The 15,290-nt window shown below is 41.1% G+C and overlaps 1 protein-coding gene across 2 annotated transcripts in view; it reads right to left on the reverse strand.

The window, feature by feature from the left end:
- Positions 1-6,817: 6,817 nt before the first annotated feature.
- Positions 6,818-15,290, reverse strand: part of LOC136719176 (homeobox protein Meis1) — a 62,291-nt gene continuing 53,818 nt past the window's right edge. The window contains exons 10-13 of one of the 2 annotated variants that reach the window (XM_066697029.1): positions 13,187-13,245; positions 12,106-12,195; positions 11,663-11,758; positions 7,958-8,086 (exon numbers count right to left, since the gene is read on the reverse strand). In XM_066697029.1, the coding sequence (XP_066553126.1) occupies positions 11,700-11,758; positions 12,106-12,195; positions 13,187-13,245 (208 nt within the window). In that variant the 3' untranslated portion in view covers positions 7,958-8,086; positions 11,663-11,699. Of the gene's footprint in view, positions 8,087-11,662; positions 11,759-12,105; positions 12,196-13,186; positions 13,246-15,290 lie in introns of both variants that reach the window. The other variant, XM_066697028.1, reaches the window with a different exon arrangement.

Genomic DNA, 15,290 nt, shown 5'->3' on the forward strand with positions numbered 1-15,290 from the left:
AGACACCCTTATTTCTGCGGTTGGGGGAGTAGGACAGTTATGCAGCTACATATATTATCATACATTTAGCGTGCTATCCTTATGTTACTTACAAATAACAAACAGTTGCTGGACTCTTAAGGTATACACTGAAACTATTATTTTTTCTTTCTATTTGGGAAATACATACATACATTTACATACATTGATGGCCACATGGGTCTACTGATTATATGCTGTTGTGTTACAGGCGGTATCAGTAAGGTTTGTGTGTTTGTGTCATTGCATTTGCTTATCCCACTTGTTCGGCCATGTGAAAGGTTTATGAATACAGTCTGCATAACATAAAAGTGTGTTGAATAAGGTCGTTGTGCTTCAGTGCATTTCAATGCAGTGTTAAATCACCCAGCCTTCCACACACTGGTATTAAATGTTGTAATGGACTTTTTGATGCTAAAATTTGAACTTTGAACATTTTAATGTTGTCCATTCAGTCAAAACAGTGTGCTATATTAATGCATTCACTTATTTCAGCCACTTGCTTTTGTTTCTGTCATTTTATCATTGAGATACCAAGAGAATCTGCTTTTAATATCATGGCCACTTTAAAGTGTTCACAGTTCAGGGAAAACTGAGATTCTTAGATAACATATTTACAGAGCCCCGGGGAACAGGTTTCTATTTTGAACAGTAGTTTGTTAAGTTACCACATTTGTATAAGCCGGAATGAGCAAAGGAAGGTACAATAATGTCATTACACAATATGTTGCACAATGAGGATTGGCTTTGTACACTGCTTACTGCATTGCTGTGACATTGATAGATGAGTTTTACATGTTAATGCCTTTTTAGGTGTCTTGACTTTAGTAGAATGCATCCACAGCTTAAACTGCTGTAACATTGCTACATTGTGCTTTTGTACTGCAAGCTGGTTGTAATGTGGAAATTTGTGTTTGTTTACATACAATTCTGCTGCACTTCTATCGCACAGAAACAGTGATTGCGTTTAGAAAATATATAACTGTTCAGAGCACGATTCACATTCAAGTACTCTGTATATACTTTCCCCTGAAAGAAGGGTCCAGACAGAAGAGAGAGATATTGAAGGCCTTGCTGTGGGTATGAGATACATAAGTTTTACTCTGTCTGACCCCTAAAGATTTGCAGCTGTGTGGATACATTTTCTCTGTGATAGCATGCAGAGCTTTAACAGAAAAGTCAGCAAGCACACAAATGCAGTGCTATCTCTGCCATTTATTTTCTAAGGGCTGTAGTGTAGATTACATGAGGAGCCCACTGCTCATTCAAAACCACGATTCCTCTCAATAGATATTGCATGAATACATGGTCTGTATTTGACAAACAAGCAAGCAAGCAAAGAAACATTAAAGATCAGTTCACAATGAGTAGGAATACTGTTTTCTTCCTTTTTATCTTAATTTCTAAATACAGCTCAGGCATGTAGATCACTGTGTTGCATATTACAGCTGCAGACATCCTCAGCTAAGGAAATCATGCAGACATACAGAATCTTACTTATAACATTATTTAAAAGATCCATAAAGGACTGTAAAATGGTCAACTGGACAATATATAATTATTGTGCTCTGAAATATGATGCCTACCAGTATCAGTCCAGGTCAGACTTGTATAATGTCAGTTTTTGGCACAGTAGTGTTTCATTCATTGTTTTTATATGATTTTATATGAATTCTCCTGCTAATGCAATCCCATAGAACTACAGACATTCTGTTTTCATACTGATTTCATATCTGAATTTTGCAGTCAGGGGTGTTAATTGTCTCCTTTATATATATATATATATATATATATATATATATATATATATATATATATATATGCAGTATTAATACACAATGGTGTATTAAATAAGTGTAATGTTTAACCACATTTTAAGGGTTTTCAGTGTAAATACTAGTTCTGTCCTTGGGAAGCAAGCACTGCTATTCTGTTGTGGTGAGTGTCTCATCACTTATAAGACACACTCTGAGCAGTCATTTCATTTCGTGGCTAGTTTAGGTACATGTTTTCTCTTTCTTTCTCTAAGCTGCTATTCTTAGCTCTTATCAGTCATTAAAATAAACGCCGTCAAATCTAAACTGGTAGCCGAGGTTTTGCTTTGTGCCGGACCCTAGTTTAGGCGACATTCTTTTCACTTTTCTTTATTTTCTCTACTCGTGTTGTGGTTGTTGCTGCTGCTGCTGTTTTAAACATACATGATTTCCCTAGATAACTAAAGATGTGAATCTTTTGCAACGGTATTGCAGACACTGAATTCTGCTGCCTAACACAAACTTCATTTGCATTGGACAAACGCACAATATCCAGCATGTATGGACGTCTATAAAAATGTCCTATAGGAACTTGCGAGATCCTCGACATGCTCTAATATTACAGTAGTGTACAATACAAATTGAAATATTAAAAGTTCTACATTTTATTATACATATAGGACATTATACCTTTATCTAAGGGTTAATATTCATCAAACAAAAACCTATCGAGGTAACTGCGTGGGAAAAACACTCCACAATGGTCTGTGTGTCCTGCATTAAGATATTTATGATGACAACTTTGGCATTAAAATCTGTAATGCTGAGTACTCCTAATAATAATAATGATAATGATGATGATAATGATGATGACACCAGGGGACTTGTTTGCGCTGTCCCGCACAGCAGATTCAGCGCACAGTGACTTTTATTGTGATGCTTACATTCATGCCAAAGACTCATCTGGATTGCTCTAATAATAATAATAATACTAATAATAACAGTGTAGCCATTAAGTGTAAACATCATTCAAACTTGAATAAGATTAGGAAAAACGTATTAATTAATGCTAAAGAATTAAAACTGTAGTAACGTCGTTCATTTTTTGTTTGTATCTGAAAAGTGCTTGAAAGCGATCTGTGTAAATGCGCTCGTATGCAGTATCACCCAGCGAGCGACGCCGTTTTAACAGCGCATCAGTTCTGCTGTAGCTGAGCTCGCACAGAAACGCTCTCCTCGCAGACACTTTCGCGGCTCCCCTAAAGATGGCAGTCCAGCCCGGGTTTCCGCGCCTGTGCGCCGGCTGGAGCCTCTGCGTTCACACCCGGAGCGGGGCAGAGCCGGCAGCACGGCACACACTGCACACACACTGCACACTCACTGCACACACACTGCACACACACTGCACACTCACTGCACACACACTGCACACACACTGCACACACACTGCACACTCACTGCACACTGCACACACACTGCACACACACTGCACACTCAGTGCACACTGCACACTCACTGCACACTCACTGCACACACACTACACTCTGCACACACACTACACACTGCACACACACTGCACACTCACTGCACACACACTGCACACTGCACACACACTGCACACTCACTGCACACACACTGCACACTCACTGCACACTGCACACACACTGCACACTCACTGCACACACACTACACACTGCACACACACTACACACTGCACACACACTGCACACACACTACACACTGCACACACACTACACACTGCACACTCACTGCACACACACTACACACTGCACACACACTACACACTGCACACACACTGCACACTCACTGCACACACACTGCACACTGCACACACACTGCACACTCACTGCACACTCACTGCACACACACTACACACTGCACACACACTGCACACACACTACACACTGCACACACACTACACACACACTACACACTGCACACACACTACACACTGCACACACACTGCACACTCACTGCACACACACTGCACACTGCACACACACTGCACACTCACTGCACACACACTGCACACTCACTGCACACTGCACACACACTGCACACTCACTGCACACTCACTGCACACACACTGCACACACACTGCACACTCACTGCACACACACTGCACACACACTGCACACACACTGCACACTGCACACACACTGCACACTGCACACACACTGCACACTCACTGCACACTCACTGCACACACACTACACACTGCACACACACTGCACACACACTGCACACACACTGCACACTCACTGCACACTGCACACACACTGCACACTGCACACACACTGCACACACACTGCACACTCACTGCACACACACTGCACACTGCACACACACTGCACACACACTGCACACACACTGCACACTGCACACACACTGCACACACTACACACTGCACACACACTGCACACACACTACACACTGCACACACACTGCACACACACTGCACACACATTTCACACACACTGCAAAGGCACACACTGCACACACACTGCACACACACTGCACACTCACTGCACACTCACTACACACTGCAAACTCACTGCAAAGGCACACACCACACACACTGCACACTCACTGCAAAGGCACACACCACACACACACTGCACACACACTACACACTGCACACTCACTGCACACACTGCACACACACTGCACACACTGCACACACACTGCACACTCACTGCAAAGGCACACACCACACACACACTGCAAACACTACACACACACTGCACACTCACTGCACACACACTGCACACACACTACACACTGCACACACACTACACACTGCACACTCACTGCACACACTGCACACACACTGCACACTCACTGCACACTCACTGCACACTCACTACACACTGCACACTCACTGCAAAGGCACACACCACACACACACTGCAAACACTGCACACACACTGCACACACACTGCACACACACTACACACTGCACACACACTACACACTGCGCACTCACTGCACACACACTGCACACACACTACACACTGCACACACACTGCACACACTGCACACACACTGCACACTCACTACACACTGCACACACACTGCACACTCACTGCAAAGGCACACACCACACACACACTGCAAACACTACACACACACTGCACATACTGTACATACTGCACACACCACAAACACCGCACACCCTTCATTGAGACACCGCCACAAAACGCCAGGATGGCACATTGATTTAGATTTGGGTATGCCCGTCTCCCTGAAAACTTTCAGCTTTTTTCTCCAGCGGATAAGATTCGGCGTTTCGCTGTGGCTTAAATAAAAAGTAACGCTTCCTCCTGGTTGCCAGCAGACTTTCTGCGCCTTTGGCTTTGGGTTGCGGGGTTTCTAGGAAACACCAAGCGGCTGCAGAAACAGAACTGAAAACGTCCTTCACTGGCCATTGACTGGGTGCAATAAGGCGTGAGGGGGAACTAATCTTCCCATTTAAATGTTTGTGGCAAGTTTATCTAAATGAATTTTAATGCTAAACGAGGGATAATTCCTTATTTGTATCCGGACGGTGGCCGCAGCACCCCAGCCCGCAAATTCCGACATCATCCGCGCATTTGTTGCGCATTAGTCCGCATCCTGCAGGAAACGCAGTTTCGGGGACGAGCAGCCGCACTGGTACAGCTCAGTGATAGCGGACACTGACGTAATGGGCTCCTAGTTACAAAACCAGCAACAGCACCGTATTTCTTTCACTTCTGAAGACCCAACCAAGTCATATGCGAACTACTTTGCTTGACGTAAACACATGCACAAATAAACGTAAGCTGATCATGATCATAACTGCACCACCACCCAGCTGGTACTTGTGCAATGGCTGTTTATCACTGATGCTTCACTAATCTGTCACTCCTTGCTTGATCACCAGCCCATGGCTATATATAGTCAGGCTTTGCCGCAACCCCAGATCCCCAACTCTCGCCCTCCTCCTCCTCCTCCTGCAGCGAGATCGGGAGGCCCAGCAGGGATAACTAACAATCTAGTCACTCAATGCCCTACCTTTTTCCCCCTTTTCTTCCCCCTTTTTATGTCTCCACAACTCGCAATTACCAAGATTAAAGCTGAATGTCCCCAAATCTCTACCTTGTGTGCAAAGTGTCCTAACCCTCGCCGGCACATGGACAGCCCAGTGCGCCTAACTGCCTTCACTCACTTTACATTGAGCATTATCTTGCATTAGCGATCTTTATTTTTCTGGATAAAATTGTGAACGTAAAACCGCACATTTTGTATTTCCTTGAGGGTTGTAAAGTCAGTCAACAAGAAATACTCTGATTTAAATATATATATATATATATATATATATATATATATTTAAATCAGAGTATATATATATATATATATATATATATATATATACTCTGATTTAAATATATATATATATATATATATATTTATATATACTGATGTACTGACCCACTGCGCCAGCCACAGAGGGGCTTTTATTGCCAGGGACCGTCCATCCCTGGAGGCCTACTTTTGTTTTTACCAAGGGCAGTTAATTTAGGTCGAAGAACAATATGAACACAATCACATTTTGTAGTGAAGGCCTTCAATTGATAGAACTTCTTAAAATACAACTCACCAAATCAGATGATCACTAACACATTGCAGGTTTATGGAGTGCTGTCAAAAATGCCTCAGCACTCTGCTGTGCCTTTCTAAACTGTCACATGAAGGCATTTCTCAACAAGTGTATGTATTATTTAATATTCGGGATTTTATCATTGCACAGTAAAAACTACCACACCCCAACCCTGTTCATATACAGTCTATTTCAGTCATAAATTAAAATGTAGTGTGCCATTGTTATTGTTTATTAATATTTAGGTCATTGGTTTTCATTTTTTGAAAAAATGCTATACACAAGATTTTTTTAAACCACAATTAAGTTGTTCCATATGGTGATTTTTACCAAGCTGATCCTTTAAAAAAATATAGATAAAAAAAGGAAGAACAGGAAGAAAAATTGCAATACTACAAGTTAATTATTTCCAGTCCTTTTTTTGCACAAAAAATTTATTTATTTACAACGTATACATAAACTCTCCAAGAGGGGACAATGGAAAGCAAAAACACGCACATGACTGATGTCCTGTTCAGAAAAAAACAAAAGAAAGTAGTTGGTTAATTAATTTTGTTTCATTTTAGGATTACATCACAACCCATTTGGTGATTTGTTTTCATGGGGAGATGAATTCACTGATGCAATAATTAAACTCACACACCTTTTGGTTTCTATGTTTGTTCCTACCAGTCTCCTTAAGACATTGCCAGCAATAGCTGATTAATCATAGTAGATGTCGATAGCTTTTCCCATCCTTCCCTGTTTACATCTGTTCAGGCCAATTCAAATATGGTGAGTAAGTGAATTAGACATGCAAATGCAAGCCTCGGGCTAGAGAGATAGAGAACATGGATGAAATCCTGGGATGGACGAGAGTCTTCCGCCTGACATAGTTATTTTAATGCTCTAAAAATCCTGCAAATAAGCCTTTTCTGTCATTTGCAGAGTAAACGTAAGGCTTCGTCATTTTTTTTCTTTTTTCTTCAAACGTAAGGAGATTTGGGGAAGAAGCCAAACTCTATGGAAATGACACACACATAGTGTGGAGAAAAAAAGTTCACATCCTCTTAAAAAAAATCTATAAGAAACAACAGAATATGCAGAACAGTACGATAGCATTTACAATAATTAATTCTCAGTTCTCGCGAGAGTCCAACGTAATTTTACAACAATATTCAGCATGTCCTCCTTCTCCCAGGAGTTGATATATTTATAATTTCATTCTCTCTTTTTCCAGGGCACTTCCTGTGAAAAGGGTCCCAGGGATAAAAACATTGGCTTCTCCTTGGTCCAGATTCGATGCCAAGAATGGAGCTCCTTGAAGTCACTGCATGAAGTCAATATATGAGCAATGCCACCGCTGCAGGAACAGGTTTGCTTGTTTTAATATTAAAAAAATCCTTAAACTACTGGGCATGGATGTCCATGACTTGTCCACCCATTGTTGGGTCTCCTGGGGTAAGCATTGGGGGGCTAGATGCTGATATTGGCATTCCAGGGTGAGGTGGTCCTCCATGCATCATCATTGCTGGGTGGTGGGGATGTCCAGGAATGTAGGAATGCATGGGAGGTCCGTGTCGCAGCTGGGCAGAATGGGGGGGCATCTGGGGAGGGTTGTAGCTCGGTTGTCCCATACTCATACCCATCGGACCACCATGAGACACGTAGTCACCTGGCATGCCTTGTAGCCCTGGAAACAAACAGACAGATACCGCCCGTGAGAAGAGAGTTAAACAAACAAACACACAATACTATGTTTTTAGAGGAGAATCTGAGATCTGGAGCACTGCACCCCCAAGACAATACATTTCAAAGATTAGACTAGAATAAAGTCCTCCTCCTTCTACCTCAAGAAAACAGTTAAAAACCTCCAATATGGAAACAGACCGTTTGAATGGAAGTTTTCAAAATGTAGTCAAGCTCTTTTTTTTTTTGCTTCCCGCTAATTTCAATTAAACCATAAACCCATTAAAATTCTTAAAGGCTCCTACACTGATACCCAGCAGAGCATCCCCTGTCCTCTTCATTATTGCCTTAATGTCACAATCATACAAATCGGAAAAAATCCAAAGAAAAGAGAAAGTCTATAATTTAATATATGGGAAAAAAACTATTAAAAAGTCCTCAAGTGACACAGCAGTTAAGTGAATGATTATTCGTCACATTATCACAGACTGCACTCTATGGCTTTTCTGGCTTCTGATTTGCCACAACCCCACCACACGCTCTACAGCTGAATTGTTCTTGATTACAGCTCTGTAGTGAACCTACTAGCAAATAACCTAACCAAGGAAAATAGTGACTGCAAAGTCAGCTTAAAGCACCTAAACAAAGGCTTTGTAAAAAAAAAAGCTCTTAAGAGTTTATACAGTGATATAATTACCACTGTCCTTGCTCGAGAACACGCTCTTACACACACTGTATTCCACTTCACATTTTTATATAGAAAACAAAGCATGATTTACCCCTTGTTTTAAACCACACTAGGTCCAAAAAGCAGTTTAAAGGAACAACATCAAACATGCAATATATGTAGTAGGAAGACATTAGTCTGTTTTGATTACAGGAATAGGAAGTCACCAATTCAGTACTATGGGTGTGCACGTAGAGACGCGGTCTGGACTAATTTTACATCCGAATCTTTGTAACGAAGGAGAATGAGTAGTGAATTAATGTGCCTTTTCATCCTGTGTTTACTGTATCATTTGTTTTAGACTGTAACAAAGGTGTGTGGGTATTTCAAAAGATCTGCCAAGAAAGCAAACATTAAGATGGAAATTCAACAAAAAGAGGCAGACATCTCCAAGCCTTAACTTCTACATCTGTGCTCTGAAAAGAATGGATTCGAAAAATCAAATTTACGGGCAACTGTTGGGTGAAAACACACAGCACAATTCCCAATCAGTGTTCTCAGTGTTGCAAAATTATAGTCTGTGTTTACATTTCTTTGCATCCTTTTCAATTTCACTAGCTAATGTGTTGCAGCACAATGTATGATGAAATCAAACACAAACATTATTTTGGTCACACTACTGAATACGTTTGGTAAACACTGCTTTTTAAAAATAAACTGGATGGATTGTAGGGATTTCCATAGTTAAATTAATAAACTACTATAGGAAACACAAACATTGATCACGCATCACTTTGTCATCCTAAATAGACTGAAGCGGCTTTTCACTTGAATCAATAGCTGCGTTTCTGACCCATCGTGTTTCAGGGCTACCAGGGGAGTCAATCAACAGGACACGACTGCACATAGAATACAGGCCAAATCACCGCAGAGCTCATTTCTGTTACTTAAAAGTAAAGGTTCAAGCCAAAAAAGGGAGATCTTGACCCTGCAAAAGGTTAACAAACTTCTGCTTAATAATTGGAGGGTTGATTTCTTAAACAAAGGCCTCCAGTTGTGCCAAGGGGAGCCTGCTTACAAAAGCATCCCTAAAACATTGGGAAATGGGGAGGGAAAAAAATCTATATGTTCATAATTAAATCTTTCACTAGGATCACTATTGTCTGGGAAATAAAATCACAATTTTGTCCATCCTTGGCTAATTCTTTGGAAGGAAAGGAAGAAAAGGAGGAAACAAAATAGTCATAAAACAATAATTCACCCTACTATCAAAGGGCCTCACTCTTCTGCATGGATTGCCATGGTTTATCTGAACTGACAGGTGTATTGTTTCTGGGAGCTATAAGCTCCATAATCGTCAAGGGTAGAAAGCATAACGCTCCAACTAAGTAGGTTTAATTGGCTTTGGTTTTAAGTAATGTTGCAGTGTGACTGCTAGGAACACCTTCGTTTCAGGTCTCGGGGCTCCCTTGCAAATAGCTGCTTAATCTTGCCTAAAGGAACATTTCTGAACTAATGAAAATTGCTTATAAAATATAATGTACCCTCAGCCCCTTAATCAAATAAGATGATAACATTTTTTGTAATAACCTATTAATTTAATTGGTCATGAAGCATATAACACATCACTTATATTTAATTGACCTAGAAACTAAAGGAACAATATTTAAATTAGCCAAGCTAGGAAATTTCAATGATGAAGCAATAAGGCACTAGCATTTGTGAGAGCAGCACATTTTTCCCCCCTTTCTTGCTCCCCCCCACCCCCGTTTTCATGATAGACTCCAAACGCAGCCCAATTATAGAATTCAGCGAGCAAATTGACACTGTTTAAACCGGGTTTTCACAGCATTATAGGACACAACAATGCTGCTGGAAATGAGAGCGAAATCATTCACAATATATTTTTCATATGAAGTATTTGACTTGATGTTTTGATTCCTTTGACGGCTTTGAAATCATAATATGGATTTAAATAAAAGAAAAAGAAACCAATGCATGAAAAATGCTTATTTCGCTTTCGAGGTGACAGCAGAAAAAACGGGATATTCCTGCAGCGCTTGCTTCACCAGGCATTCCATAGAAGCCTGCATTAATGATCTCTATTTTTGTATACTGAATAAGTCAAATCCATTTGTCACACTGCTAGTGATGGCATATTTAATTTGGATATAGTCAATTAGCCTAGGCTAAGCTCTCTACCCTGCTGAGTACACCTCTATTTTGCACTACTTTTTTTCCCTTTGCCATAAGTAATCCTATTATGATGGATGGACAAAGGGGAATAAAGTAGAGATCGATAGGCCCATTCTATATGTTTCAAATTATGCCAGATAAGTTTAAATGTATGCTGGTGTTTATTTTGCCTATAAACAGTCTCTGTTCGCCTTTTTGGTGGTGTCTTGCAGGTTAGTGTATTAATGTAACTCATGCATCAACTGCGGTAAGACAGATTTATGACACTTTGGGGACATGCTCTTTCCTCTCCGTGCACTGCTGCAGACTGCTTACATTTTGCCAATCAGTCTGTTGCTATGGTAACACCCCCTCTCCCCCTCTCCCTCCCTCCCTCCCTCCCTCCCTCTCGGCCCGCCACCCCCCTCAGATATGACTGCATCTTGTTTTGTCATGTGGTCAGTAATGTGCAATAGTGAAACACAGAGCAACTGTACACAGCCAAACACGCTTGTGTCCTCAAAGCGTAAAGGATGTTTTCACCTGGAAATGAGGGAGGAAAAAAGGGGAAACGATGAAGAGTGAACAAGCATGAAGCCTTGGGCAGGAAGAAGATTATACAAACAAAAACCAACACCACCAAAATGAAACACCAGTAGGAAATTAATCTAGAAAATAAGCACCCCCTGATAATGATGATAATAATAATGATAATTTCTTAACCCTGTTTGTACTTACTTCCCCCTTGCTTTGCGATTGGTTAACTAGAAGAAGGTTACATGTAGTGCCATTGCCCCTCCATGCCCATATTCATGCCCATTCCACTCATAGGTCCTAAAAGGGAGATAAAAATTCAAGAAGATGCCAGAAGATGAGCAAAACAGAAAGAAGTCCAACAGAGAGTTTGCCAAAAGAGCCAGAGACCCACATAGGAAAAGGGGGAACAAAATAAGCACAAATTACTTTTTTTTTTTTTTTTCTCTCTACAGGGTCCCAGAGGTAGAGTACCCTCCTGTGAGACCCAGTGACACCAGTCCGAGGTGGAATCAAAGAGTAGAAGGCAAGAGCGCTAAAGTGCAGTGAGTGAAAGATGTGATGTGATGGACTACCTGTAGTGTGCGTGAGTGTGGAGCCCTACAGTGCAACTGGGGGGAAGGAGGGCAGACAACCCAAGGCCTTACCAGGTGGTCTAATTCCCATGTGCTGCTGGCCATCCATGACAAACCCTCCCATCGGCTGACCGTCTGGATTGTAGGGTGCTCCTTGACTTACTGGAAGGGGCATGGGACAGCCGTTAATTAATGGTTTAATTAATGTTCACCCTCAATAGCTGGACAAGATAAGCTCCTCTTCTGGGTTTGTTCTGAGGACGTTTTTTGCCCTTTGGTTTAAATGATGATTGGCAGCTAATAAAAATGCAAGATCGTATGACAGTGACAAATCACAAATCACAGAATCGAGAAAATACCCTGAGGCTGGACTCAAACGCCCCAAAGATTTATATGAGTTGACTGAGACTAAAAAAATTAGAAGAACCCCAAGTTATTCAAATATGAGGTTTGTCACTTAGTGTTTGAATGTAGTTCTGACTACATTATTAAAAGCACTAAAAACAAAACATTAAACCCAGAAAATATTTTGGCGGATATTAAAAACACCATCAAGAGATTGCGTTCCATCACCAATAGCCCCGCCATCCAGCATTTTCCCATCCCATAAAAATAAGCTTACTCCAGAAATGCGCTGCTTTGGGTTATTCAAGCAAAAAAACAGTTCTACCTCCCCGAATGCCTTTGAACTTTACTGAGTCCCTAATGCAATGCTGACCCCTTTGCCCCTCTGACAGGTAATAAAGTTTACAGCAGTCCACACCAAGCCGTGCACCAGGGAGTGGTCATTGCAGCACAGAGTAAAAAAGCTGGGAAGCAAAATTCATAAAACTCACATTCATGTTTTTATTTTTTTCCTTTTTCTTCATTTGTTTCAGATTTGTTTGAGGAAAAAGGAAACGGCTGAACATGGTGGAGCTAAAGAAGTTATTTAATTTGGTTGTGTTTTAATTTCACTATAGGATTTTTTTAATTTTTAATTTTAAAGTCAAGTCAAAATGATTAGTCTTGTTATTTATTGGATGGATTTTAGTTGTCATACACTCCCAGCATCCATTGGTAGTTTATTTACCAGGTAGCAGACCTCCAGGTGAATGGCTTGAGGACGCTTTTCGCCTGCGAGACTTGAATACAGTTACTATTGGGGACTTGCCTGCTCGATTGGACTGGTCTATCATGGGCTGCACTATTCTCCTTCTTGCATTAATGAACCTGAAAGAAAGCAACAACAGGGGAAAAGAAAAAAAAATCCTGTCAATTAGAGCTGCAGAATTACAGAACTGTGCATATGATTACACGTCCACAAACAAAAAGGTGTTGTTGTTTTTTTTGTGACAATACTGAACAAATACACGCTGCAGCCTGCAAGCATGCCCCACAAGGCAACACAAAGCCTCTGTCAGCACATTTCTTTACACTGTCCAGACTCCTCCACTGGACCTCCAGAAGAGAGAGAATGCAAAGATCTTTTTTTTTTTTGCCATACTTTTCAAGAAAGAGTGGGTGAGGTTATAGCATTAAAGAGGTCTGAAACATGGATGTGTAGGATGAAACCTTGACTTTTGTTCTATTCTCCATTACCTGCTAGTACAAACCCATCCTTGTGTAAAATGAGTATTATTAATAATGGCATATGTACAAATTAAACTGAGATTTCAGCCCTAGTTTAATATAAACAACAATCTGTCTTTCTTCTCTGTGGTTTCCTTGCATTTTGTTACAAACAGGAGAAGCAACCAAACAGGACTTCCAGGAAATAGTTAAAGCACAGAAATGTCAGAGTTCTGCATTGTTTTCTTTCTTTACTTAAATACGATTAGGGAAAATATGTAATTGTGTTACACGGAGGACAATTTTACATATAGATATATGTATAACAATATGTAGGTATACATATAAGTACGTTTCAAGAGCAAATATGTATAATAAAGCAACATATTCAGCATAGCTCCTAAACCCCCCAACCCCCATTCTGACCAGAAGGCCATTCTGGTCTTGCTCAGCCTAAAACCTTCTGAAACAACCCTGTGACCTCTCGTGACCTCTGGTAGTGCAAGCTCAGGGGTTCCGACTTGATTTATGTCCTCCCGCTTTTACCGCAGTTGGATATTTCCATTTCATCTTTTGAAGGGGGAATTAGTAGACTTTTCAGGAAACAATAGCCACACTACTCTTTTCAGGCTGAAAAATAAGTGTGGGGGGGGTGGGGGGGGTGGGGTGGTAGCGGGGGGAAAAAAAGAGGAAAAAAAATGGTACAGACAAAGAGATGTTCATATGGGCATCTGCTGGCTTGCCTAATTAGTGCAGTATCTTATCCTTTGTCTTGTGTCTACTACGCAGTTCTTTCGGTATCTAAGATCTTTCTGTCCGCCTTCTGTGCAAACTCCGAATTTCAATGCCCACTGTTACCGGAGGAAAAAAAAAACAGGAAAAAGAAATGCACTGACATGGCAATACACCATCAAATGAGGGAATGTCTGGAGTTTTATCACCACTAACTCATACTGCTGGGGGAGTCTCGGGCAAAACATTCCTTTTATTGCTTTCTCGTTTCTTGACTCAATGTAAGTCTGGGGTCAACCGGGGGTCAGTGTTGTGTAGCTCATGACCTCTCTCCAGTTTGGATTTTTTTTTGTCGTGGAACCAGCCAGGCCTACAAAACGGGATCACAAGTCTTCTCGCGGAGTCTTTACCATATCTGAGGCCAGATGCACAAATGCTTTGACAAAGGACAAGTTATACACAATGAGGAAGGATCCTTGGAGTCTGTGTTGAAAGTGGTCATGGTCTGTTCTGCGTGTCAGACGCACACCCGAGGACTGGCAGTTAAGAAGACAGTCAAAGGGAGCAGAAACCCATGCAGTGAACTAAAGCTGCATCCTCCATTAGGGGTAAAAGTTCACCTTTCCATGACCTTTCTCGCTATAGGATTGCGTTTATGGTCTGTTCAGTTTCTACTTCCCATCGGCACACAATGAACATGACTATTCCGCTCTCTTTTGACAATAGGGGGTTATTTTTGTGAGTAAATGCCACTGGAAAATACCACTTGTAAGGTCCTGCTCAAAAAGAAAATAAAGCCCCCCCCCCCCCCAAAAAAAAATTAAATTAGGACCACTTAAAAGTCAAAGAAAGGACAAAAGAACCAACAATTTCCTCCTTTCACAATCTCCATCAGCATGCTTTTTAAGTGCATTATATCCAGTGCAGCACTCTTTCTCTACGTCTAAAACCACTTCCTTTTAAAGTGTGGAAAT

This window comes from Amia ocellicauda, chromosome 23, assembly GCF_036373705.1.
Source record: "Amia ocellicauda isolate fAmiCal2 chromosome 23, fAmiCal2.hap1, whole genome shotgun sequence".
Taxonomy (NCBI): Eukaryota; Metazoa; Chordata; class Actinopteri; order Amiiformes; family Amiidae; genus Amia; species Amia ocellicauda.